The sequence below is a fragment of the Mercenaria mercenaria genome, chromosome 10 (genome assembly GCF_021730395.1).
Source record: "Mercenaria mercenaria strain notata chromosome 10, MADL_Memer_1, whole genome shotgun sequence".
In the NCBI taxonomy this organism is placed as follows: domain Eukaryota; kingdom Metazoa; phylum Mollusca; class Bivalvia; order Venerida; family Veneridae; genus Mercenaria; species Mercenaria mercenaria.
This window is the reverse complement of record NC_069370.1, coordinates 34,810,660-34,838,625: the sequence shown is the minus strand read 5'-3', so window position 1 is coordinate 34,838,625 and position 27,966 is coordinate 34,810,660. Positions and strand designations below refer to the sequence as shown.

The 27,966-nt window shown below is 34.7% G+C and overlaps 1 protein-coding gene across 1 annotated transcript in view; it reads right to left on the bottom strand.

The window, feature by feature from the left end:
- Positions 1-13,326: 13,326 nt before the first annotated feature.
- The window catches only part of LOC123560831 (fibrocystin-L-like), a 54,850-nt gene continuing 40,210 nt past the window's right edge, over positions 13,327-27,966 (bottom strand). The window contains exons 49-60 of the mRNA XM_053516863.1: positions 27,586-27,834; positions 27,060-27,266; positions 26,503-26,832; positions 25,871-26,148; positions 25,214-25,591; positions 22,566-22,826; positions 21,843-21,975; positions 20,182-20,363; positions 19,253-19,391; positions 18,697-18,741; positions 16,967-17,158; positions 13,327-13,721 (exon numbers count right to left, since the gene is read on the bottom strand). Coding sequence (XP_053372838.1) covers positions 13,327-13,721; positions 16,967-17,158; positions 18,697-18,741; positions 19,253-19,391; positions 20,182-20,363; positions 21,843-21,975; positions 22,566-22,826; positions 25,214-25,591; positions 25,871-26,148; positions 26,503-26,832; positions 27,060-27,266; positions 27,586-27,834 — 2,789 coding nt within the window. The remainder of the gene's footprint in view (positions 13,722-16,966; positions 17,159-18,696; positions 18,742-19,252; positions 19,392-20,181; positions 20,364-21,842; positions 21,976-22,565; positions 22,827-25,213; positions 25,592-25,870; positions 26,149-26,502; positions 26,833-27,059; positions 27,267-27,585; positions 27,835-27,966) is intronic.

Here is a 27,966-nt window from a genome sequence, read left to right as displayed (position 1 = left end):
CTTTAGAATACATGCATGGAGATGACTATGTCTTTATCGGTTATCTGTCATTAATTTCTCATGATTTTTTCCTTTCTTTTTTAAAGGTATGATTTACGATACAAAATGTCTGTCTAAAGTTTTTTTTTATTAGTAGTACTTTGAAAGTCACCTTATGACCCAAGTTATGTTGTCATGGCTCAAAACCAAGCAAGAAAATTACTGATTTGTTCAAGATTATACTTGTCAAGAGATATTTATTTTTACTTTTAGGTTTTTCTTGTTTGAAGTATCCTGTTAGATCATTATATTTTTTATTTGTGTAATTGTTGGCTTTACATAAATACTGATTCTAGTACCATCAGCCAAAATATAGAATGTTTTGTGCCTTCTTACAGTGAAACACATATGTTGTGCTTTAGGAATTGTATATGTAATCCAAAAACCACTTTCTTGAAGTGTAGGACAAGCACTTCTGGTCAAAACTCTTCACATTGATTTTAGATGTAGTGGACAAAACTCCTTCTATTGTTTTAACAGGTAGGAAAAAAATACTCTGACTTAAATTTCAAGGCAGATCAACCCCTTTCCCTAAAAAGTCGAGTTGCAAAAAAACCCTTTCCTGCTTCTGAAGAAGTAGGAATAAATCACTCCACTGTGCTGTAGAGTTACTGTCAATGTGAGAGATTTTGTCCTACCAGTTAAAAATAATGGGAGGGGTGTTTTCCTCTTTGAATTTTTAGGATGAAGGGTTTTGTTTGCCTTAAATTTAACTAAAAAGGCATTTTATCCTGCAAGTAATAACAGTTGGATGGAGTTTGCCTACTTTATCAGAAAAACAGGAGGGTATTGTACAGACGGGTTTTGTCCTTTTTTCTGACATAATGTTCCTTGCATATTAATTGTTCTGTCTTCCTTCTTATTTGTAACCAAGATTTCCAATCAGGGATTAAAAATTGTGTAAATACTTGACAATCAGGATAATTTTTTTTATTCAATTAACATTTTTAGGGGAAAAAAAACGTTTTTATGATAAACTTTGGAAATGGGATGATACATAAAGGTAGTTATTCAAAACAATGGTCTATTGCTTCATCTTGAAGTTTTTAACTACAGCCGTTGGGAAATAGTTTTCGTGTTTCGACAATTAGATGGCTTATTTTATGGGACAGTAATTTTGTTGTGGATTTCAAATTTAAAGATCAGATTGTGAATTTTGTTTCAGGGGTATGTGATATAATCTCTTGTGATTGTAGCAGCCACGAATTCTGTGAACATAAGCCTTATCATGCTAGACACGATTGATTCTGCCTTTGCGACCAGTGTGTATCATGATCAGCCTACACATTCGTGCAGTCTGATCAAAATCTGCACTGTTCTCTATTCAATCAGTATCATTTTGGTAAGCACCCCTTTTAACAGTTAATGGTGCTGTCCAAATTGAAAGATGGACAAGTTAATTATTGAAATTTAGCAGGGTAAGGGTTAAAATTTGTGGATTGATGCAACCACGAAATCTGTGAAAATTAGACTCACAGGAATATTAATGATTTCACAGTATAAAAAAACTAAAACATACTTACCTTAGCAGTGGTTGAGTTAAATATATTGAGATTGAGACTTTAGTAATTGTACGGATGCTGTAGATCTTTTTTAGGGCTTCTTGTTAGATGTTTTGGTAGTATTTGGAATTCTACAGTTCTTATTTTGTTTTTGAAAGGTCACATCAAATAAATTCTAAAGAAACAGACTGTGTTTGTTGTTTTTTGTTGTTGTGCAGCCAGTGTTATGTTCATATATATCTTTGTACATTTACGCATATTACACATATGTAACAGAACCTCTAGTAACCATATATAACACTCCTTATATGTTGGGATTTATTATGGAAGGGCATTGTCTGTCCATCCTTGTGTCAAAATTTTCCGGTTCCGGACACGTTATAATGTACAATAGCTACGGCTTTCAAACCTTACAGGATGACCATGGAAGCACCTCTTGAGAAGGATCCTTTATGTTTTAGGTTCAGCTGGTCAAAGGTCAAGGTCATAGTGACCTGGAGATGGGAAAATGGTTCCTGGACTCTGAGCCATTAAGTACAATAACTGCAGCTTGTAAGATTTACACAATGACTACCTATCACTAGAGGAAAATCTCGATCATTGGGTCAAAGGTCAAGGTTACAGGGCCCTGACTAATTTCTAGTATTTCTTTTTTTCGATTCTGGGATCAAGTCATGAAGTGTAATAACGATGGCTTCCAAACTTTAAACAATGACTAAGTTCTTCTTTAAAAAAAAGATGATTCCTATCGATTTTGGGGTCAGTAGCTTACAGGTCGAAGTCATAGGGATAGCCCTCACCCCAGCCCAAACACACCATCATTGCATTTCAGGTCATCTGAACATATAGTGCTCACGGTGTTCTGAGACCTAGAGCTTTTTTGGCACGTAGACTAGTAGTAGTTATGTAGTGGTCCTCTACCAAATTTATTCAACTAATTTATTTCAGGGGGCTTGTGTCATACATACATCATCCTTGTTTTAGCTCACTTGAATCGGTGTGATCTGTTAGTATAAACGGATGATCCTGGTTGTCCATTGCCTACAATATTACTACTAACACTCTAATTCACACTTCTGCCCTAATGTTATGAAACTCGGAGATTTAGGGACTGGGTCATCTGGTGTCAAAATCTTGGGTTATTAAGTCAAACTATAGAAAAATCTTGTTAATATCTGGTGTCAAAATCTTGGGTTATTAAGTCAAACTATAGAAAAATCTTGTTAACACTAGAGTCCACATTTTCTATTTTATCGTCCTAAAACTTTGTCAGAATATTTCTATATGAAATCAAGGTCAGCTCTAAAACTACGTCATTTTTGGTAAACGAAAAGCTAGGTTACTAGGTCAAATCTTAGAAAACAACCCTCAATAACTCATAATAATAAAATACATTTGCATGCCAAGAAATAGCAGTTCTTGAAAATTTAAGTTGACATTCAATTGACATCAATGATAAACTGTCATGGAGGTTAAATTTGATGAAAATAAAGCCAGCAACGAAGTTTGTAAGTTTACAATATTTCAATGTGGTTAATTGTGTGTTATTTTGTAGCACTGTGTTTTAAGAATTAATTGTATATGATTTTGGGGAATAAAATGTGTGTAATAAAAGTTGGATATGCCTGTAAGCCCGTTTTGTAGACTTTGTTGGCTTTTTGAATTTGGCTCGTAAACTGTTCAACCCGTTTAACCTTAGCCTGTAAATTTTAAAATGGACTGTCATCATTCAATTCAGGCAATACCATTTATTATTGAAGGGTGTTTACTGAAAATATACTGGTGATAGCGAAGTGCAGACATGATCAGACTGCACAGATGTGCAGGCTGATTGTCTGCACTGTCGCAAAGGCAGAATCACTTACGGCACGGCTAAAGTTAAATGGGTCAACCGTGTGTTGTACTTATAAAATAGATGGCCGGTTATAGGTTGGTCATACGGATATACGGATATACGATATGTATTGTATTTTGTCATTATTTTTTAGCATGGATCCCCTTTAGTTTGGAACCGTCCATGTTTAAAAACACGTTTGTTTATTTTATGGACTGTATATTGTGTCATTTTAACTTGAAACCCAAGAATCACAACTGATACTTTTTGGATTTTGGCGTTAGGGCAGGGAAAGCTTTTTTTTAGCAGTAACGTTATTTTATGCTAAAATGTTGCCTTGAGATATATACATTTTTATACCCAATTGTACCTGTTTTACGAGCATTGTCAGGCTAATCAGAAGAAGTAGAAATACCCTCATAACACCATTACCCTCATAACATCTTTACCCTCATAACACCTTTACCCTCATAACACTTTTAACCTCATAACACCTTTACCCTTATAACACCTTTATCCTCATAACACCTTTATCCTCATAACACCTTTACCCTCATAACACATTTACCCTCATAACACCTTCGTAATCAGAGGTTGAATTATATGAAGGGTGTATAGTATCACGGTCATTATTCATTAAGGTCTTCAATAAACATAATAATATTGGTCAGAAGCAAACACCTTGTGTATTGATTATGGAGATATGATAATATTATAAGATTTAATATTCAATATTAAACAAATCAGGTTCGTTATTAATAACACCGCGGTATTTGATATCGGGTCATCCAAATTAAAATTAAACTGACCGTTGAAAGTAAAAGCGAATCCGAAATGAAATGTAATAACAAATGTAATCACACTTGAATACAATCAACACAATATTTCTGGAAATATTTCAGTATTTACTTAGTTCCATTTTTTTGCCATTATTTTTTTTTTACAAATTAAGACATTTTTCTATTACAATTATTTGTATCAGTTTTTGTTTTTGTTTATAAATTATATTGGACTAGTCTACCAGGGACCATATTTGAGCTGTTTCACCTAATGCCATCCCGATAAATATCATTTCAATGTAACCTTTGAAAAACAACAGAAGCTGGTTTATGGGTGTACCGTAAGTTGGCAAATTGCCGAGTTTGTAATTTTGTTAAGTCTTCAAAACTATTACCCAAATACGCCTTATGAGGTTACAATAAACCAAATCAAACTGTCTGATATTTAATCCAAAAATAGCATTGGTGAGAGCCATTTTCAGATATACACTGTTTTATGTCTTCAAATGTAATATTTTTTTCAATCGAGAATTCATTCTTTGTAAAATGAAACCCATCTTCAAAGCCATGCTAATATTCATGACGATTCCTGAAACTTTTCACAAATTCACACTCGTCACCTTTAGTGACATCAGTTCTTTTGTTTTGTTTCTTCTTCTTGCTAGTTTCACTATTTTCAGTGCTTTCCTCTGTCAGTATCTCAGGCTGAATGGAAGCAGTCACCTTCTTCATGAACCTTAACAAACCCTCTGATCCCATTGCAAGATTAGTAAACGCGGCTTCCGTCTCTCTTATAGTCTCAATCGAGCGGTTCCTGCTATTACCTGTCAATTCACCTCATTCACTTTACATCTGTCTGTAAGTTTTTTAATCGTTTTGTAACTTATCCTTTGAACAATTCTTTTTGAATTGTTATGCACTGTGTCAGTTTGTACCTAAAAAAATTAAGGAAGTTGACAAATAGAAAGATTATTTGTTAATTTCATTTATATTTTTTGCGACTAATCCTTGAGTTAGAACAGCATGGGGTAATGTATGCATATCATGCCCAAAACTGCCTTAACCTTTTCTTTAAAATACAGAAGGGTCAGATAATAATAAACTAGTCATTAAGTACTATAATATGCTTGAATTTGTACAGCTTTTCAAAAAAAAATAAGGTGTATTCGTATGTGCGAGAGTGTTTTGGTTAAATATCCGTCTTTAAATTCCCAATGGTTGCTGTAAAGTCTCTTGATAATTCTGGATTCATGCGATTAGCTGGTTAGTCAAAGGGCAAACAAAATATGGCTTAGAATAAAATGTCTTCACAACTTTTTCCTTTTTCTATCGGGTGTATTCTAGGTGTGTGCTGCCTTAAAGGTGAAAGTTGTCACCTTGAGATGTTGGTAGACCATTTTGCTATCTTATTCCATTATACAGCAAAAGTAAATGCTTTCGGTACGGTGTTTTGTGATCTTGATTTGTGAGCGACCAGGATGGAAAGTTATTATAATGTTTGTATGTCGTGCATAGATAGTTTAAACAATCTTGAAAAAGTCAATAATAATCACAAATTCAAACATTAACTAATTTCGAAGACAAAATAGCAATTGAAAAGAAATTGCCTTACTGAAGTTATGAAATAATACCACCTGAAAATAATGATAAAGTAACACTCATTTTTAAAATAAATAAATTTAATAAATAAATAGAAATAATGATAAAGGAACACTCTTTTTAAGTAAGTAAATAAATAAATAAATAAAACAATAAAAACATCAAAGAAAGCCCCAGAATGACAACAACAAAGTATTTAAGTGCTCCACAGAAAGCATACATTGTACGTGGTAAGTGATGTCAGCTCCCGGGCTTGCCTCTTCATATAGCTCCACCACTGACTTTCCCAGGAAGTGTAGTTTAGAGTTTGACTAAACTGTCAGCTTCCTTCACACAGAAAACATTCCAAATTAAATTGACATGAACTTAGAAAACCATTCCAAGGACTAACGAAGATTGTAGATCAAAATTTAAGCAATTACCTCATTTCGTCGATGCAGGTCAGCAGTTCGAGACTGTATTGTTGCAGTGTGGCTTCCGGTCCTTTTGGATGAGTGTCCTGCTCGCCCGACATATTTCGACCGTTAAAGCTTCCCCGGCTTCAGCGAAAGTAGAAGTTTGTCGGTTTTAACAAATATCCCAGAATAATCAAATAAATGGAAGTTTATCCACTTGTTATATAAACGTTAATTTCTACATTTCTTTCCTAATGTAACAGAGTAGCTAATGTTTTCGTAGACGAATTTTCAATTTTCTTTATTAACTGTTAATTTATTCGTAACAATGAACTACTGAACCATTTGTCATTGTAAAACAATGAGAAATCAGTGAAATAAACGTCGCTACATTGATTTCTTTTTACTTTACGTTATGTACCCAATTAATCAAGATGAAATTTGAGCTGAAGATTTTCATGTTTCATTTAATCCATTGTGACCACCCGTATTAGTTCGGTTTTTACTAAATTCATACAATGCAAATTGTAAATTTCGATAGCACTTGCTTAATATATTACAATCTTAAAAAATTAATCACAAATTCAATTATAAATCAGAAGACGGTTGTTCAATTACTCCTACTGTTCGGTCCACCGTTTCCGTAACCAGGTTTTTTTCCCTCGAGTTCTTTTAAATAAATATAAGACAATAGCATTCATCTTATACAACATTCTAGGATAATAGGAACCTTGTACTTCGAAAAAATCTTCGTTTTGATTCATTTCAAATTTATCGTCAAAAAGCGGTTTTTGCAACTTCAACTTTTCTATTGAAAATGATCGGTTAAATTTTGGCCGTATTTGTTGATCTATCTTAGTTAGCGTAAAAAATAACATTTTCTTTAAAATTTTCGATTTTTTTAAAATCTATATTTTCGTTGGCCAGAATTTTATACAGGCAACAGTACATTTTTGCTGCATAAAATGCCATTATGGAAATTATCATTAAAATTCAGAAAGTTTCTAATACCACCCCAAGATACCATAAGACTGATAGAAAAAGAAAACATTCACGAAACGCATATTACGGATTTAGACGTATCAACAGTACACTCATTTTTTTCTCCCCAATAATAAGATAAACGATGTTTAAAGGAATGGAGGTTTATTATGTTCAAGTACCATGTTGTGTTTGAATAAGAGACGGAAACCTTTATATATCAAAAAGATTATGCAAATTAACATAAATCTCATTTTCATTTGTCTGTATTTGTACTTGGAATTTTGTGTATGGTACTTCACATACATAAAACAGAGATGGGAGTGAAGTTTAAGCTGTGGTACTTCTGGCTAGATTTGTGTTTTATTATCAAACATCGACAGGAAGAAGGCATGTTCACCGCCAGATCACTGGTTCAGAGAACTAGGAATTTATACAAATACATTCTTTTTTCACGGTGACCGTTTTGTGAAGATGGAGGCTTGTAACCTAAAATGTATGTTGTGAGCTGGAAACGACCGTCAGTGACTTTAAAGAAGATGACTTTCAACGATTCTACTTTCAGCTATGCAAGGGTCAAGTATATAATTAAAAACGAGACAACATTTTACCATCGCGTCCGTCTGCTCTATATTGATTGATCGATATTTTACCATCGCTCCTGTCTGATCGATATTGATTGATCGATATTTTACCATCGCTCCTGTCTGATCTATATTGATTGATCGATATTTCACAATCGCTCCTGTCTGATCGATATTGTCTTTTCGCTATTTAACAATTTCACCTGCCTGATTGATATCATAGGCGATGGTCGATATTTTATTGTTGCGCCTGTCAGATCGATATTTTAAATCGGACATGTCTAATCAATATTTTACCATCAAACGTTATGTCATCGATATGTTGTGCCATCGCACCCGTCTGATGTTAATCAATATTTTACCACAGGGCAAATCTGACCAATAGGTTGCCATTGTGCCTACTGGATCGATATTTTATCATCGCTTCTGTCTGATCAATATTTACCATCGTACCTGTCTGACCAATATTTACCATTACACTGACCAATATTAACCATCGTGCCTGCCCATTCAAAAGTTTATCATCGCACTTGTCTGATGAATATTTTACCATCGCGCCTGTCTGATCATTATTTACCATCGCTTCTCTGTTATCAATATTTTACCATCGCGCCTGTCTAATCGATATCTTACTATTTCGACATTACAGGTCCTGATCGATATTTCGCCATCGCGCCTCTCTGGTTGATATTTTACCATCGATATTGTACCATCCCGCGTATCTGATCGATATTTCGCCATCTGGTATTAGACAGAATGCTCGAAAGCGTACAAGCCTTATGTAACGGGAAAAATTATGGCTTTTTTTTCAAACATGAACTATTATTGTAAAAAACACGATCAATGATATAAGTCAATATATTTGTAATTAAAGGAAGACGACCTATCTTGTATTCGATATATTTTATTTCTCAAAACAATTACCGTAAGCCCAGTGCATTTTAATTCTGAACTGTTTTTAACTTGAACTGTTTGAACAGAAACTCTAGAAACTTATATATAAACATCATGAACTTAAAAAATCCTTAAGATACTTTAAATAGAAACGTTCATAAAAAAAACAACAAGAATAAAATGCTTTGTAATAGTCATAAATTTTAGGTGTAACCGGAGGTGCACTTGAATAGTTCAGTAGAGACAAGGTTTTTGTTACAGTGTTTAATCAAATCAAAATTGTCCCCAAGAGCTGTTCGTTATTTGATCGATTTTAATCACATCTAAAGATTAGACACCGGGCACTGTTTACTTAGACTGTCAATCAACATAATTAAATAAACATAATAACTAGAGATTTACTTTCACTTAGATACGAAGCGTTTCAAAATTTATTTATCTTGTCACTTTAAGTTTCATCTAAGTCTTTACAAATCCTAATAAATCTCTTTAAATTAAAAGTGCTTCATTCGTTTCTTAGGAACTGTCCTTTGTATTATAATGCTTGTATGTGCGCTTTTTATGTGATAAAATGTTGAGATTTCTTTTTTTATGAGACAATAATAATGTCTACCACAGGTTATGTATGGAAAGTGCAAGTGTGGCGAAAACACTACAAAATCCATTAGTCAGTCCTCTGTTAGAAAGATATTCGCGACTTATTTATTATATAGAAATATTTGCGTGTGACGTGACAACGCAGACACTTCCATTGACCGAAAACATCTAAATAAAAATGTTGATCTGGTTGTAAAGTGTATATTTTAAAACACAATCCTACCAAAAAAAAAAAAGAACATTTGTAAAGAAAAAAGAAAAAAGAAACAGAACACTTAGTGAGCATATTTTTATATGCATGTATTTATCATAAGGGAACACTGTAGGATGACCTTTGAAATATATTATAATGTTACATATTTAATGGTTTTATATTGGCCTATTAATATGATCCTTCAAGTTAGCTTAGCAAAATGCTTGAATCCCGCATTAGCCTAGTTTTTGTTTTTCGGACTGACCTTGATTTTTCTCATATTGACTCTTTTGACTTTGGTACTGTTCGATACTCTGAGTTATAGCCTGGCAATGATACAAAATGTGAAAACCACAAACAGAATAAGGTAACTCATAATCATTCGAAAAGACATTGTTTGACCAACTATTATTATTTCTTTTGCCTATTATTCTCTATTTGTTGGCGATTTTTACGTTAAAAACATCCAGTCAACAGGTATGGGCATTTATAGTCTCCGGACCAAACGATAGTTATTTATTTTTGACAGCAGTTAGTTATGACACGTAATGATCAGTTACGTACAATTCCCTATGTCAGCTACAAAAATATCCCGATTCAAAATGGTACAATGCAGTATTCATCCATACCGTCATGTATTTAAACTACTCAGGAGGCACTAAAAAAAGAAATTCCAACAGAACACATTTAAAGTACGCAGCCACTCATAAAGTATTCCACGTGGAAACAGATGTACTTGTAAATGTAAACACGTACTCATAGACAGAGACCACCATCGGGAAGTTTGAAGTACAGTGTAGTTTAATCTTTTTAACCCAAACCATGTTAGCCTTCATTTTTGTTCTAGGACTTGCAAGTAACCCGGACCACCTGGTCAACTAGAGTCGTGTATGGACTCCAGCCGAGTGAAAGAAGACACTAACAAATATCTGCTCTCATATTCAAAATATTTACCATATTATTCTGTTAGGTTTAACGTCATACCGACTCATTTATACGTCACATGGCGACATTCCAGATTTTGATGGCGGAGGACGATACCAAGGGCACCTCCAAGGATTTTTTCTGACACGGGCGGGCACCCGGGTACAACTGCAGACCTTCCATTAGCAAGCTGGATGTCTTCATCACATGTAAGAATTCTACACCGGAAGCAAAGTTTCGAACCAACAGTAGTGAGGGGCAAGTGGTCAACACTTGTCTTGGTCTTCACTGGTCAACACTACAGTCGAACCCTACTCCTGACCATTTACTGGAAGACGACGAAGTGATTCGTATTCAAAGACCTTAGCCACTCGGTCACTGATGACCCCACAATATTATTGATCTTTAAGATTAAGCATTATTTTGTGCACGATCCTATGTGTACAAGTTTCTTTTATTATGCTTTCAATTGTCCCCAATAGCACACTGAACTTTAAGGAATGTGTAGACATTTTGTTATTCCAAACAATGTAAAATACGACTGATGTATGGAGTCCTATCATAATAAAATCTGTAAAAAGGTCCGTTAGAAGCATAATTATAATGCAACAAATCAGAAAAATAGCAGACTCGGTTTGATTGAGTCTGTTCATGGGAGATAATGAAACGTGCAATACTCCTCACGCCCCTTGCACCGGCTTAGGTGGAACTCTATCATACATCTGTTGAATGGACACTATGATCCCAACTGACCAGAAAATATAACATTACTAAATCAAAGTACGGGTAAACTTTTTACAACCACCACACGGCACATACAGATTGCTGTTGTGAGAGTATAGCCTCATTTCCTTAAACAATGGCAATAACGGTAAACATGGCATTAAGTGCTTCTTGCTTTAAAGAAAAGTACAAAGATAACATTTATAGCTACATTTGTACTTTTTATTTCTACAAGAAACAGAACTCAGTCAATATAAACGACGATGAATACATTAAAGATATGCTTGGAATAATAGGTATTCCACATGAATATGGTCTGATGTTAGCAAAGCGATACAACATTTAAGTATTTCATCTATTTTTTACAGACGAAAACAAATTGTCATATAAAAATATATTAGAGTATTAGTAATTCTTTGGTGATATCAACACAGAGTGCGAGAAGAAAATATTTCTTTCATATATTCTCAAAATTAGATCTTTCGTAGACTAATGGAATTGATTCTGTATTTTTGCAAATACGGAAGATCTGATAGAAACTCGGATAAAGATTTGGACGAGTGCGGGTATGACGTTTATATTATAGGAAAAACATGTTGATATGCTTGATTCTGGGACAATAAGTAAAGAAAACTGTCAAGAAAATTAGAGGAAATGTTAGTTCCAATCAGCTGACTTCTCAACTTCATTTGGAAACGTACGAATACAAACGTATTAGAAAATAAGAGCACCACTGCGGCCCTTTATTGCTCACTTTAGAGTTTCATATAGGTATAATGAGAAATATTTTTCCAAATTAATTTGGAAACTGGCATGCAGATTCAAAGGTGACTTTCTAAGTTTTCCATTGAGCCATACTGGTAAAACTTGACCTGCCCCCGGCAACAAAGTTTTTTTTTGACAAATAAATATACTTTTTAATTTCTATAGCAGAGGGTTACCATTTCAAAATCGGACCAGTGGTTTAGGAGGGAGGGTGTTTGAAGTTTTTTTCTACTTTTAGTTCTGGCGGCCATGTTTTTTTGTTGTTTTTTTGACAAAGCACCATGACATGAATATTCTTAGTGTCCAGTACTAAATAGTTGAATTATAATGCATACTAACCTTATATCTGTTAAGTACTACAGGGTAACATGTATACAGTAACAACAGGTATACCAGAAAATAAATCACGCTCTTGACAGACAGGTTTTTTAATAACAATTTTTCAGAATAATATGTACAATCTTGGTTGATGGTCACCCAAGGAAAATTTGTGTGAGTTTTGTGTGAATTTAGTTCAAAACGGGATGAGTTTCTGGTGGCCCATATGTGCAACCAAGCTGAAGCTTTTAAACAACGTTGGAACATGACTATTCAATGGGCATCCAAGTTAATTTTAACTTTCGCCCAACGGTCTCTGAGGTGCTGTCGTTTGAAGATAAGTGTGAACGATGAGTGATCGCAGCAGTTCAACCTAAACAGTTTATATATACTAAGGTGATCTAAAATACCATATCACAGACAATGAATATAGTAGAGAAAAACAAAATAGAAACAGGAATCTAAACCAAATAGAATACATTACAAATACCAAATAAAGGTAGTTCTGCACGTTTGACAAACCGTAAGTAAAGAGAATAAAGTTTCGAATCGGAAAAGAAAATCATTTTATGAATAGACGGCAACCTGTGAGTATCATTATAAAAACAGCAACGCTACTATTTTTCAAGAGATAAAATATGATACACGTTAAATAATTCCAAATAATGTCTCAAAATCAGCTTGAACTGTGCGAATCTTTTAAGTCAAACATCTAAAAACAAGCACAGGACTTTCACATATTATGGCCCATATGTCAGTTTATAATCTTGAGACAATCCATAAAAATCTTCATTGTAGAAAATATTCTATTCACGAAAATGCCATCAAAATTGTGATTTTCACATAGACTCTCATTATAAAAACTTGTGTGGGGTCCATTTATTTTTCAAATCAACCTAGTAAAACATCAAGCACACGACCCTATATTTTTTATTTGCCTAATCTTCAAGTATTTTCTGAAGTTAGAAAAATCAGGGTTTAATACAATTCAAGTTTGATCAAAACTTGCAGAACTACTTATGAAGTCATAAAAAATTGTCACAGTCTACCTCAAAATATCACATTAAAAATAAGAAACAAATGCATAAATACACAAATTTAAGCCGGAAGAAGAACAGACATTATTGAAAAAGTACACCTGATTTATATTTTCTATACTTAATTTTCTATATTCTTAGATGATTTTTTGGGTTTTGGATTCAGTTACTATCGTAGAGACTTTGTCCAACCGGCGGAAGTGGGCTCTCTCGATCAGAAAATGCAGTGTGTGGTCTAGAATCCTGTCTCCGATTGACGGAACTTCCACTCTCGTATCCAGGCAAACCAGATGCAAAGGAAGAGTTGTATGACGGTGGCGGGTGGAAGTCTCCATTCGACGGGTATTGGGAAACCAGACTGGCAACGTTGATACGCTCGGGGGAATTTACTCTAAGAGAGAAGCCAGACATTACAGAATGCGAGCGTTTCTCACCACTGATAGTCGTTATAACTGGTGCCTGACCAATGTTGAACTTGAGCGGGGTACCAGGATCCTTTCGGAATAGGAAGTCTTCAGCTGGTTTATCACCATTATATAGAGTACCAGTACGCCAGTCTGAAAAATAATCAACTTAAAGTTTTATATTGGTTTTAAAACAAATAAAGTTGGTGATGAAAACATTGGCTCTATCTTAGATCTTTCGAAGGCAATCTGTCATATGAAGACGGAATAGGAGTGAAGTTTAGTGTACCATTAACCGGTTTAAAGTATCCATCGGTGTTTGTGCCCATTATCGTTCAACGAACATGCTCCACTGTGTTCCTGTTTTGTTTCTATTGTCTATTTTTCATATTTGTTTCACTTTGTCTATGTATGTTTGTGCATATTTTCATGATGCGCACATCCATACAAAACTGCTACAGAATCTTCGTATGAGAGGGCTGCATTATCTGACCGTGAGCTGTTTCTAATGGACCATTTACATTGCTTTGTTTCACGAAAGCAGTCTTAATATAGTTCATCTCCAGACGGTGTAAGGAAACGTGAGAGGCGTTTCACATTCCATCACATTTCATGTAAAACCCATCCTCCAAACTCTACGGATTGTAAGGTTGTCTAAAATTATTCGCCCATCGTCTTTTTATTCATGTGTAGAAGCCGGCTGTTACTTACGGAGAACAGGCGAATACAGGGACACTCATTAGGCGGTTAACTACCCGCTGTTGAAAAACTACGCTAAACCAAAAAAAAAAAACAACAACAAAATTATGAATCTCATGAATAGTTTTAATCAAACCGAGTCTGTTGTTATTTTGTCACTGCATTTAATGCTTTCAAAAGATTTTCTCATAGATGTTTCTATTAAATGCTGTTGGTAGAATTGTCAAATTCAGTGTTGCTGGGCACTTTCGAGGTAGGTGTTAATATGGGTTCGAATCGTGGCTCTGTTGTTTATAGTTTCAGAAAACAATCTGAACTCAGGTTTTGTGAATTATATCATTCTTGGTAGTAACGCGTAAGGATTTTGAAGTCTAGATAAATTTTGAAAACAAGCGTTTTTGCACTTAAAATGAGGAAAATTTGCAATGTTCGCTCTCCTGTTCCGACTGTTTTTTGTTACGTCACATGTGACAAAGGCTGGTGGTGAGCTATTCTTTTATCTTTCACTATAAGTCTTTACGTGTTGGCAACATGGTACGTACTTTTTCAACAGATTTGAACAGCTTTATAATGATGTATTAAAAGGCACGGTTCCTTTTCTGGAACAAACACGTGCACATAACACTATTTTCAAAGTTTGACGTTATACAAAACACTTTGAAAGTATTCTTCCCAGGAACAATGTCTTGTCCTTCTCAAGAATAATTTTTAAGAACCAAACACGACTTTTCGCATAAATGATCATTAGGTGAACCATTACTTAAAAATTACGGCTGCCAAAGGTGTGACCAGTTTTCCAACATGGTGATATAGAAAACTTTGAATAGTAAATGATCAGATTTTGATACAACTTCACATAAATGAACATTAAGTGACCGTTATAGTATTTACACTGTCTTTCATTTGCGACAAGTGCGAGGTTTGCAAGCCGCTAACACACATCACCTTCCACTTCCCTAACTTCGTTCTTTACGAGGTGAATAACCATGTTGCTTTTGTCCGTTACGTTTTGTATACTATATATGTCTGGAGTGTTTGGGATGTGACTCCCATCCCCATTTTATATTGATGTTTTTATTGTTATACGCATTTCAAATGTATCTGTCTTACAGATGGGTTTGTAAAGAACTGCGTCTGATACATTTCTATTCCATTAGAGGATACTAAACACATGCCTTTTGTATATTTATCTGGAACTTGGTCTCGTTGGACATGCTCAATAATCGCAAAAATATAGCTGATCACAAACATTATCATTATTATTATAAACACGTTCAAAGGCAATCTGCATATAGCAAACGCTACTAGTACAGACACAGATCATCTGACCAGAGTGGCAGAGTGAGATAACGCGCCCAGAATGGTTTGACATAAACTATATGTTAGCAAGATTCTGTAACCTCAGTAACACAAAACACACATTTGATACCATATGCCGGCTATCAGATCCACCTATAAGTTGCATTTGAACGACGGTGCTTTGTATTATGAATACTCACCGAGAAACAGATGGAAAAGAGATAGATACAGTTTGTTCAAGACTCAACAGACTGAAAATATTTCATCCCTGACCGGGAATCGAACCCGTGACCTCTCACACCTAAGGCGGACACTCTACCACGTCAGTATAAAAGCTAGCTCAATAGGAAGGAAGTATAAGTGCACCAATACTCTACCCTACTACATACAAACCCTCCATTTTAGGATTTGTCCTCGAATTTCAGAAGTTTGAACCTCTGTGGGACGTTCATATTCTGTATCCCGTCTGAGCTTTAAATGTCGAAAGTCATGATTACTCTGTTTACGTATAAGGCCATACACATAAAGAACTCAAAATCACATATTTAAGCCAGATACATGTGTTTATTACATTTTCAAACTTACTTTATTTATTGTCATGGTCTGTATTTAATGGCATGGATGAAGAAGACACAGTAGGGTCTTTTCCCAAATTTTATTCAATAGTAAAAGAAAAAACAAATAAAAATGTAAAGCTTGAGAAAAAGGAAAACGTGCAAACACAGGCATGTGAATCTTAAATCTCAAAACAAGTGTGAGGTAATGCATTTCATACATTTATTTAAAATTTTATAGTAGTGAAGGAAAACTGTAAAACTTTTGTTTTTAAATATTATGCAATTCCTAGAATAAATATATGTTTTAGGCATTCTCATCTAGACAGATATAACAACACAATCTTAATGAGCCATTTAGAATGCTCATGATTATATCACAGATACTGTTAATTGGTAAATAGTCTGCGTTTATTTCAATAATTTAAACAAAAGTTTGAGATAATCTTAACATAACATCACGTACGTAGAATAGACTTATCCATTGAGAAAAGTTAAGTAAGCAAAAGTCAATAACATAGACTTGATAATTTTGAGGCAAAATGTGGTACAGATCTTTCAAAATAGCCTATAATTCACTAAAATTAGCCTGCCCAACTGGTGGCATGCTATTTTCTATTTCCATTACTGGGGTGCATTCTCTATGTAACACTGGGGAAGTGGTACTCATCCAGCTGGATTGCCTAGGTTCAATGCTGTTCATGAATCGAGATACGAGTACTCTTTTTCCTGTTGGCAAAATCGCTTGCTCAGAAGATTTCGTTTCCTCTTTAGTCTTAATATTCATAAGCTCCGATACGCAGATGTTCTTGGTTTGTGATCTTGAAGTCAGCTGGTGTTCGGTACCTTGTGATCCAGCGGAAATGCCACTTAAGTATTCATTCTGGAGAAACTGAGGGATCTTTATTTTGATAGCTAAGGGCGGAGCCTGGTATTCTCTATAGCCTCCCTTGAGGCTTGTGAAAGATTCATCTCGGAAAAAATAATCCTCAAGTTTTCCCTCACTGAAACCAATATAGCGCGTATCTTGGGACGTAACTGTAATGTTTAAACATACTTATTAGCGTAACATATCTTCAAATATTTATTCATTAACATTCATATTAAAGTTCCATTAGGCTTTTAATTTTAAAGCAAATGAAGCTGCTGTCCAAATAGAGATCATGTATAATTACGTGATGAGAAAATCACTACATTCAATACTGCACACGAAATTTTACAGTTGGAGCCGAAACAGAAAAGTTAGAGAAAAAGGGAGATAATAAAAAACAATAAAACATTTTTTTCCTTATCAACTAAACTAAACATGTTTTAAATATACTAAATATTCTTCAAAATGTATAACGCAACAGTTTCTTCTTTTCACACAGAACACTGATGATAAAATATAGAAGTACTCACCTGTGTATCAGTTGTTAGCAAACAAAAAAACTATCACGTGCCAAAGTGTCGAGAAACTAAAAACGGTGCACAACACAAAATCTATTTTACTATGTGAGAACATCACACGCTTAGCATTATTACATAAAAGTGAAAAGTAGGTAAACTTTTACAGAAAACATCTAGTTAAAGTTAGTTTTAGCTTTCCTTACAGTCGTGAGCCATTCTTTTTTCTTGGCTTTACGTCATTTGTCAACAGTATTTCAGTTATGTAACGGCGGCCAGTTAACGTAACCATTGTTCCTGGATTCTGCAGCAGAAATAACCTGTTTTCCGCAAGTAACTGCCAACCTCCACATGAAGCAGAGGTAAGGCAAATGGCAAAGAGGAGTTTTGTAAAAGAATTACACCTACCAAACCCACTTTTGCCCAAATATGGCCTAAAAACAGTCTCTGAACGGGGTAAATTCTAAGTTTCTCTTAATCAAAAACTATTGTTTTATCAGACTGCATGCAACAATTTGCAATAATTCATTATTGAAAAAAACATGTTAAACATTACGGGAATGGAAATCCCTTCAATTATTAACTAATGTCTTAAATCAAATCTGATTTTTTCAATATTGGCACAACCAAAAAAAGGACCATGTGGCAAGAGCTTAATATAATGTTGTAAGAACTTATAAACAACCCATTTGCTTTTGTTTTGTTGTAACTTTCGAATGCATATATATGCAACAAAATATAGTTACATCAACAAAAAGGACTTAAATTCTGTAAATGAATGTTGACCTGTGGTCAAAGTATTTATGTGGTGAGCTTAGGCAAGGACCATAAAAATACCTATTGTATCACAAAACCGCGATTTCAGTGACATGTGACATATTTGGAACGAAATAATTCTGTTTCAAAAAATAAATTCCTTGTAGAATATAAACATTTTGGCATCAAACAGTGCTTGATATTTTAGTTATCAATTCTTTAAAAATATTAAAAAATGTGTAGGACATATTAGGCTAAAAAGAACCTTGATCTTCACTTCATCTGTTAAACGTTTTAGACTTGGACGGAATTAGAAATTTCAAAATCAAACACAGAGTTAGATAAATAAAATGTTAAGACACTACATGTAGTGAAACACAGATTAAATATACGTGTTGTGTTATATACATGAAGAAACACAATAAACTATTTACCAGCGACAGAATTACTGCCAATCACAGGTTTTACAAACACTGGAACTATAAAACATACACTTTCTTACAAGAACAGCATATGTATCTTAAAAACTTAATTGACTAAATACTCTGTATACTTCAGTTACACAAAAGGCAACAATAAAGAGCAGACAATATATGAGCCGCGCCATGACAAAACCAACATAGTGGCTTTGCGACCAGCATGGATCCAGACCAGCCTGCGCATCCGCGCAGTCTGGGCAAGATCCATGCTGTTCGCTTTCAAAGCCTATTGCAATTAGAGAAACCGTTAGCGAACAGCATGGATCCTGACCAGACTGCGCGGATGCGCAGGCTGGTCTGGATCCATGCTGGTCGCAAACCCACTATGTTGGTTTTCCCATGGCACGGCTCATATGGATGTTAAAAGTGCATTAAAATTAAAACATATCTTGTTCCCGCTGCCGACTGTCTCATGAGACTCGACTCGACTCGACTCGAAAGTATTATTTATCACTGGATGTTAATATAAAATCATTTAAAGAAGTTTAACAGAAGCTATCTACAGACTTACCGTGGGTCTGTGTCTTAGGCTTGATTGAGCACCTCCAAACAATCACGACAACAATAGCTATCGTTGTTAGGAGACACAGGAGAACAATGATAACAATCAGGTAAACAGCCAGGCCTTCATCTTCATCATCATCCTCGGACTAGAATTGAAATAAGAAAAAACTAATGAAAGATTACTATAAACAGCATACCGTGTCATTATATTTTTGGTATAAGATGGAAATCTATGAACGTTCAACGCAAAATATCAGATATGAACCTACATTTATAGTATATTCATTATCATACACTTAAGAAAAAATATCAACCGTTGCAAATAGTTGCAATTCTTTCCGTGAGTAGAATAAACAATTACCTTTAAGGTTCGGTCAATATTAGGATTTATCAACCTCACTAAAAGGCAGTTACTGTGCAGTATGCTATTCAATACTAATTTGATCAAATCAGTGTCTTGACTTCTGAAAGTGTATATACAGACGAGACGTTTGTGTGATTTATTTGTACACTATTAACTCATTTTACCTGTATCATTAACATCTTTGCTTTGTTTCAAAGTCAAAAGTTTGGATGAAAGTCTAACAAATTCGAAACGGTAGGGCCGATAATTGTAATTATAACGTAAATAATATATCGTTTGCTCGAACACGACGGGACCGGCAAAGTTTGTTCGGTAGTTCGAGCCATTGAAAAATATACATTATACAGAGATTTTGCTTTGACCTGACGACGAGTTCGAACGAATGGTGGCGTTCGAATTATATACGTTTGAGTGAACGCAGTTCGACTTATGTTGCAATATACTTAATCAAACCATAAATTAAAAGAATGACTAAGATGCAACAGTTATGGCATGGACTGGCAGTCCGACAAGGTGCAAACCTAAAGAGAAATCTACAGCACTATGACCTAAATAAATTCATTTTTTCTTACCAGATCACCACAGGTTACTCCATAATAGGTCTGGTTATTGATGGTCAAGTAGGGTGACAGTGAAAGACTATATCCATTGTAGGAATATGATGTCTGGTTGTAGATACTGTCACACAGACTGTATGCTGTAGTATTTACAGAACTGTATGTCCCAGATATGACAAACGTCACAACAATACTTCCTGCAATTGAAAACACCATTTTTAAAAATAAATAAATTAGTGATTGTTTTAATATTGCTAGAATATGGTAGAATATTTCTGCCAACCACATATCCACTTATTTATCTCGATATTTTTCGTAAAAATGTCACTTATTCAGTTATTATCTGGCAAGTGACAAAACTGCTGGTTATCCATTTAAGTATCTTAACAGGACAAAACTGTCTGTTAGTGCCCACTACTGCCATACACATACTAGTATTCACTTACGTTAACTAGGTATGATGAGTTTTATCAGTTAAGTCAGTTATGATTGGCTATATCCCGCAATCGTCCCCTATCATTACGAAATAAATGAAAATACATAAAGGGTCATAACAATTATGCAAATTTATAATTCCAAATTCTATCTATAGGCACAAACCATTAGGGGTGGTGGTAGGGGATAAGTGGATATACACTCATTCATTCTGTCACAGGAGGAGAAAAATGTAAAGCCAGACCGAGACTCGAACCCGGGGCCTCGGAATACCGTTCCGGTAATCTACCGACTTAGCGACCCGACCGCCTACACTTTTTCTCCCCGTTTCAATATTCAAGTTCTATACCGTGATATATTTCCCCACCATTTTGAAATTCGTCCTAAAATTTCAGCGGGTACTTTATAAATCAAGCAATTACAGGCGTCGGAGACTAACCAGTGTAATGCCGTCAAGGCCCCACGTTGGGCGCCAAATGTCACAGGATGAGAGAAATGTGCAGCCAGCCCGGGACTCGAACCAGGGGCCTCGGAATACCATTCCAATGCTCTACCGACTGAGCTACCCGGCCGCCTATACATTTTCTCTCCGTTTCAATATTCTATACCGTGATATTCTATAGGGGACGAAAAGTCTAACCGTTTATCGCCCATTTGGGTACGAATATTAACTGGATATCATAAAAACTTTCACAATAACCACTTCTTTATGTGAATATGTGGATGGCAGAAGTGGGCACTAACAGGCAGTTTTGTCTTGTTAACTTAATAATCTGGATAACATGAATTTTGCCACTTGCTAGATAATAACTGGATATGTGACATTTTTAGAGAAAACTGTCTACATAAATAAATGGATATGTGGTTGGCAGAAATATGCCACCATACTAGAATGAATATTCTGGTTTTCACTATTATTATTCAGTTATATGTTGTTAGAAAACGGTATTATACCAATAAAACCAACAGGACGATACCGACCCCATATCGCTCCCCAGAGTTTCATAGACCAAATAGGCATAGAAAACGTTTGTGCCAAATTACTTTGAAAAAGTACCCTGTTTCTTTATGTCAAATAAAGATCAATAGTAACAGAGGGACATCCAAGAAACATTCCAAGAGATACTATATTTTTATTTCCCCAAGACGGTCTTAACAGACGGGTTTCACTGTATATCTCGCGCACTAGTTTTGATAAATATTTACAGCAAATGTTTAAATAATAATATATTAGAAAGTACCTTCGCGGATAGAGCCAACTGTTAGCTGCACATCTGGCCACAAATTTGCATACTCTGTCAGAATCATTTGTTCAAATTCGTTCTGACTGTCCTCTGTAGGCAACACCTTGTTGAAATCTACATCAAACTTAACCTGTTGCGATACATGTAAATTTGATAAGTATTGGAAGCAGCGGGGACTGGTATATAATATGTTTTCTATCCTGGTTCATCTAAGATTTACAGCCATTCTACTTTCATTTCTTATACCATTTAAAGGAAGACTTACTATGGTGACGAGACTTACTATACGCTTGACTGAATACTAATAGTGTATTTAATTATGTTGTTTCAATATATACTACTATATGGTTTCTATTACACTATACACTTCTTCCACATAAAAATGAAACTCTATATCTCGAATTCCAAGAGATCGAGCGTTTAACTTCAAGATAACCGAAATTCGACTTAAAATGATATTTTGTGCATGTGTTTTCGGGACGGGACTTGAAATGTCTTCGAGATAGCCGGAATTTTGAGATAAGCGAGTTCGAAATACCAAGTTTCAGCTATGTATGTATTCTTTTTTTTTTGGATTTCCAGCTTTAATGGTGGAAGAAGATCCCAGGTGCCCTTCCGTGCATTATTTCATCACTGTTAGATAATTCTTTTGACAAAGAGCGATATATAATAGTTATGATATACTACAGTTTTCCATCTTGTTTGAAGAGAAATATTTACCTGCACTTCAGCTTCCTCTTCGATTGTCATACCAATATGTGCTGGACTTTTTATATTAAGCTTATGGTTCAAGGTTAGGTTGAAGTCCGGAGGATCTGATACCACCCTGAACTGAATGTAGTATATTCCAAAACCTGTCATGTTTAGGTCTGGAAACATCGCAGTGCCAGTAGAACTGTCAAAGGAAGACGTAAGAAATCCATCGAGCGTTGCATATGGAGAACTACCAAGCAGGCTGGCATCTGCTGTCCATGTATGATCCTGTAGAAAATGACGAAGTTATAATTGTATTGATAATAATTTTAAGGTTCAACTGTTGTGTAATTTTCATTTAAATTATCTTAGGTTGCAACTTTGAATATCGCAATAATATAGCATTAAAATGTTAACTGATTGATGCTGAAGTGACTTATGTTTAAAGCAAAGATACTTTATGCTAAACCAAAATAAACTTAGTTTGTCAGTTAGCTAACTGTTTGTAAGAAATATTCATAAAATGATATTTTCTGATGTATAAGAAAATTGTATACGAGGAAGATTAAAAAAATTCTGATACGGATGTCATAACTTATTTACTATATTACATATATAATAAATATTTCTTTTTTAACAAGAACTTAAAACGTTACTTAAATCGGATATTTCGTCTATAAATTGCAGCTGTATGTGATTAACATGTAAAGTCAAGTCATGACGTTACTTTGTTTTAATGCACTGTACAAGTTTCTCATTTTGATAAAAGAGCGAATGATAAATTGTGTTGTTTAAATTACTTTACATATGATTTCCAGATGCGTGGTAGAAAGTTAAACGGGAAAGAAAATGTGAAGTTTGTGCTATGATGCAATAATCTTAAAATTTTAGACTTTTCTTTACTACAAAGCTGTGAATTGTTATTCAGTGTCATGACCATTACAGCACTTATCACATATATGCAAAATGTATACAGCTTGCCAAATTCTATTCGATCAGTACAATAGAACTTATCATTTGAATACGACACAAACCTTTTACAACCTCCATATGGGAACTTATTGAAGCTCCTTTGTATAAAAGTTTAAGGTATTAGGCCCCTAATAGTAATGTTTAAAAAATGGCATTTGCTTGGTATATTCCTACAGTTGACATACTTCACACTTTGTTGCAAATTTTTAAAAACTTTTACCATGCCTTTTTTTAAAATAAATTTAGTGTAATTTATGGTATTTCGTAAAGTAGAGACAAATTTCAAAGTGGCGGCCTTCATCCAAAATGTTTGCAGATAATTCATTATACCATTATATTTCATGAAAGAAACATCAAACTATTGGTAAACAATTATAAAACTTAAAATAAAACTGTCAATATCATTTTTTCCTAGGGTGCCTCAAGTAAATGGATCTAATGAGACAGAATTCTGATTCCAACATTGAAAAATTAAGGTCAAATTCTGTGGGTCTGTTTTGAATTTTGCTCACTTCATTCAAAAATAACCTTGGGACAGAAGTAAAACCTACTTACATTTCTTCCACGATATGTAATCTAAAGAATGAAGGTAAAATAGAGAACTTTTATCGCAAGCAAAGAGGCTACTGAAATTCTGGTATTATCACTGGTCATTTCACATATAGATTATTGCAATGCAATATTGTATGGTATTCCTCACTGTGAAATTCAGAAAATGCAAAGGATACAAAACATGTGTGCCAAACTCGTTTTAAGACTCAGCAAGTACGACAGTTCAAAACAAGCTTTGTTCCGATTACATTGGCTTCCTATCAAAGCTAGAATTGAATTTAAGATTTTAACTGTCATGTTTAATTGTTCAATCGGCAAAGCTCCATCTTACTTGACTGAATTATTATCGGAGCAAGCACCAAAACGTAGTTTAAGGTGTTCAGACTCTGTTACAGGTTGTTACGAGGTACCATTTAACAAATGTAAAACATTTGGCGACAGAAGTTTTCAAACTGTAGGACCGAAACTATAGAACAAACTACCAGTAGAAGTCAGAAATTCTGATTCGGTAGACACTTTTAAGAAAAAGCTCAAAACACTGTTTTTTAAAAGCTTTGAATCATGGTTCTGATTATTTCTCTGTTGGTGGACAGAATATGGTAGAGACGCTGAGTATACTCTACAATGTAGTGTGATCGACGTATGCTTTATACGCTATGTTGTAATTTGCACTGTACAGTCATTTTGTCAAATATGTCGTGTTTCATTGTTTGATTCCATTATGTATATAGTTTATCATGATTTTTCTTTTTTAATTTAATGTACAACGCCAGTGAATATACTATGTGTAAAATTAGGCGTTTAATCAAAGCAGTATCAGTTTCAGTAACTCAGTATTTTTAAAGATGTCTATCCCTACCCCTTCTGTTTCAGAGGTAAATTCACTTTGAACAGCAAGAAATCGCTTATCAAATGAATTTTTTCCACTTTTGTACAATAAATCAATAACAAGTCTTGAAAGAAGTAAAAACTTACTAGAAAAAAAAGGAAAATAAGGAAAAAAGTTTGGGTCCCAGTGGGGTTTGAACCTACGTCCCCCCCCCCCACCCTGAAAATTGCAGTCAAAGTAGGTTTATGGTAGGAATTGAATACTCTTCAAAAGGAAGGACTCTATTATGGACCTTATACCTTAAATCTTAAAAGGTTATTACCCTCCATGCTATATCAGTGATAATTTCTTCTGTATTGGAATCTTGAAGGCCTAAAGTAACTGAGAATCGTGCATTTCGAACAATATCTCCACTTGTTTGATCAGCTACATGGATCATAAGCGGCCGTCCATCAACATCGAACGGATCAGAAGCTAGAGTAAAGTTTTCTGCGTCCGCTGGATACGACACATTAAAATCAAGTATGTAGCCTGTTCCCATGTGTGATATGGCTAGGTCGGTAAAGTTAAACCAGCCATCAGAACAATTTACACTCAATGTACCATTCAACATAGCGTTCGGATGTCCAGTACCAGTTCGCAGACTTGCAGTCAGCTGCCATGGGAATTCTGCCGTGCCAAGTTCGGTCACAACATTATTCTAAAATAAAACAAAAGAAATAATCATAAAACAGTGATTTTAAACAGATCTGAATACAGCTGAATTCACCCTATCCATCTTATTCATGCCTCTGTCGAAATTAATTGCCATGGAAACGTGCCGTCAAAATAATTACACATAACAATCACATATGAAAATACTACAAAATAGTGTGAGTAATTCCTGCCATTCAGTATAAATTCATAATGACAAACAAGGCATGAATTTATGTAATAAGTGTTCTGCATTTCTGGTTTTGCAGATATTGATTGCTCTTACTGAAATATCCGCGGCACGTATTTTTGGTTGTGTCTGTAGTTGTACGCCTTCGTATTTTGGTACTGGCTCATCATTGAAGAACAAGTGGTCAGGAGACGGAGTGTTGTACACAATAGAGGCAATCTCGGGATCTGATGACGGTACTTCAACCGTCTCGCATCCTCCAGTCACATTAAAGGATTCGCTGATGTTTCCCACTTGACACTCGTTCACAATATTTGCAGCAAGCTCAAGCAATGATGAATAATCAATAGTGTCAGATGCTGTATCATTTATTCCTATAAAGAAATTACAAAACAAACGTATGAATATCTTTTCTAAAATACCAAATGCAAACATTTAATGAAAATGTATTTAAAAGTTGTTCAAAGAAATACGCAAACACAAACATTTTCACACTTCATTAAAATTCTACAGGGACACGGTTTGATCTTTCTACAGATTTTATTGATATACAATACAACAACAAATTGTCGATTGTTGAGTTTTTACATCTTATCCTTTTACTTGGCCTTGTAAGAAATCCGAAAGAGCTGGTCGCAGTTATGATGGTCGTAAAACTTTATTTTTGTATGCATTATTGCTATTATGAATTGTATGTACACAATGTCTTGGAAATGAACAAATCATACCTGACACTGGCTCATCTCCAATTTCAATTTCGACAGTGATTCCATCACTAGAACGTTTCTTTCTTCGTCCGCTGCTTGAAGCGCTAACAACATTTACTACACGCACCTTGGTTAATGGGATATTCAAGAAATTTGCCAAATTTTCTACAATATCATCTCCGAAGAACTGGTCAACAGTAAGAGCTGGGATTCCAAATGAAACAATGACAGATTCCTGCGTTTTGACATCAATTTTCTGTGGTCCTCGGATAATAACTGTGAGCTCTCCTCTGTCTCTGTCAAAGTAGTTGGTACCCGTGCCATTTGCGATCTGAGGCTCGAACTCGTTTCCTAAAGTTAAATTTCAAAATAATATACAGTGCTGAAAAGGCTGACATGTTTTTTTCAGAAATCGCTTTTATTATTTAAATTGAGTGAAATCTTTTTCACGTTTAATTTGTTATAAATACATAGACATAGCCATACATGTCATGGAAAGAGCTAAATGATTTATAAAAGTTAATATTTTTATAATTCTACTGAAATAATTTTTGGACTCTGCGTTTTAGGTTTTATACCTTTCGGCATGGAAGTTATATATCTGCCATTGCTGTCAATTCTTGCATTGGTCGCCATCACATAGACGTCATCAACATATACGTCAAGTCTGTTAGATCTCGAATACCAGACTGTTAGTTTAATACCTTCATCATCATCTACGTTCAGTAACCTGTATCTCATTTTCTCCGGCGTCACACTTGTAAAATGCACAAGATACTCCTTGTCTTAAATAGAAAGATAGAATAAGGCAACCCAATAAAACCTATTCCATGCCGTTTGGGTAATTGCAACCGCTACAACAGGGCATTTAATGAAAATAACTATTTTCATATTAGGGGACAAATATTTGAAATGAATGAAAAAAAAACTGATGAATTTTAATTTTAAACATACTGATGCAGAACAAACAAAATGACGTTAGAGTAACAGAATAAAACAACCTAAACAATCACTCATCAAAAATGCCAAAGAAATATAGAAGCATTAAATCAAAATGATATTTTAACATATTAACTATTTGTGTTATAGAAAAACAAGAAATACCTGTAGCAACCAGGGCCATGAATGTAGACAGCCTCTTTCTACAAGTATATCCGCTGCACCAGCCGTGGTCCTGTGGTCCATTAATCAAATCAATATAACCGTCTCCAAGGATAGCAACTGGTGACAGGCGTCGTGTTTCTGTGTCACTATCCATACTTTCAATTATCAGCATTTCATAATTCAAATCATCGTTACACTCATACGCCTGCCAGTCTGATTGATATGTACAGTTCTCATTTCGGATAACACCTATGAAATTAAAAGTAGCATTACAATTTGAAATAAACAATAAATGAATATTTCCATTACAGACGGAATATTACTGTTTATTTTATAAAAAGAAAGCAATAGGCTGTACTGATAGACAAAAATGACTGTGTA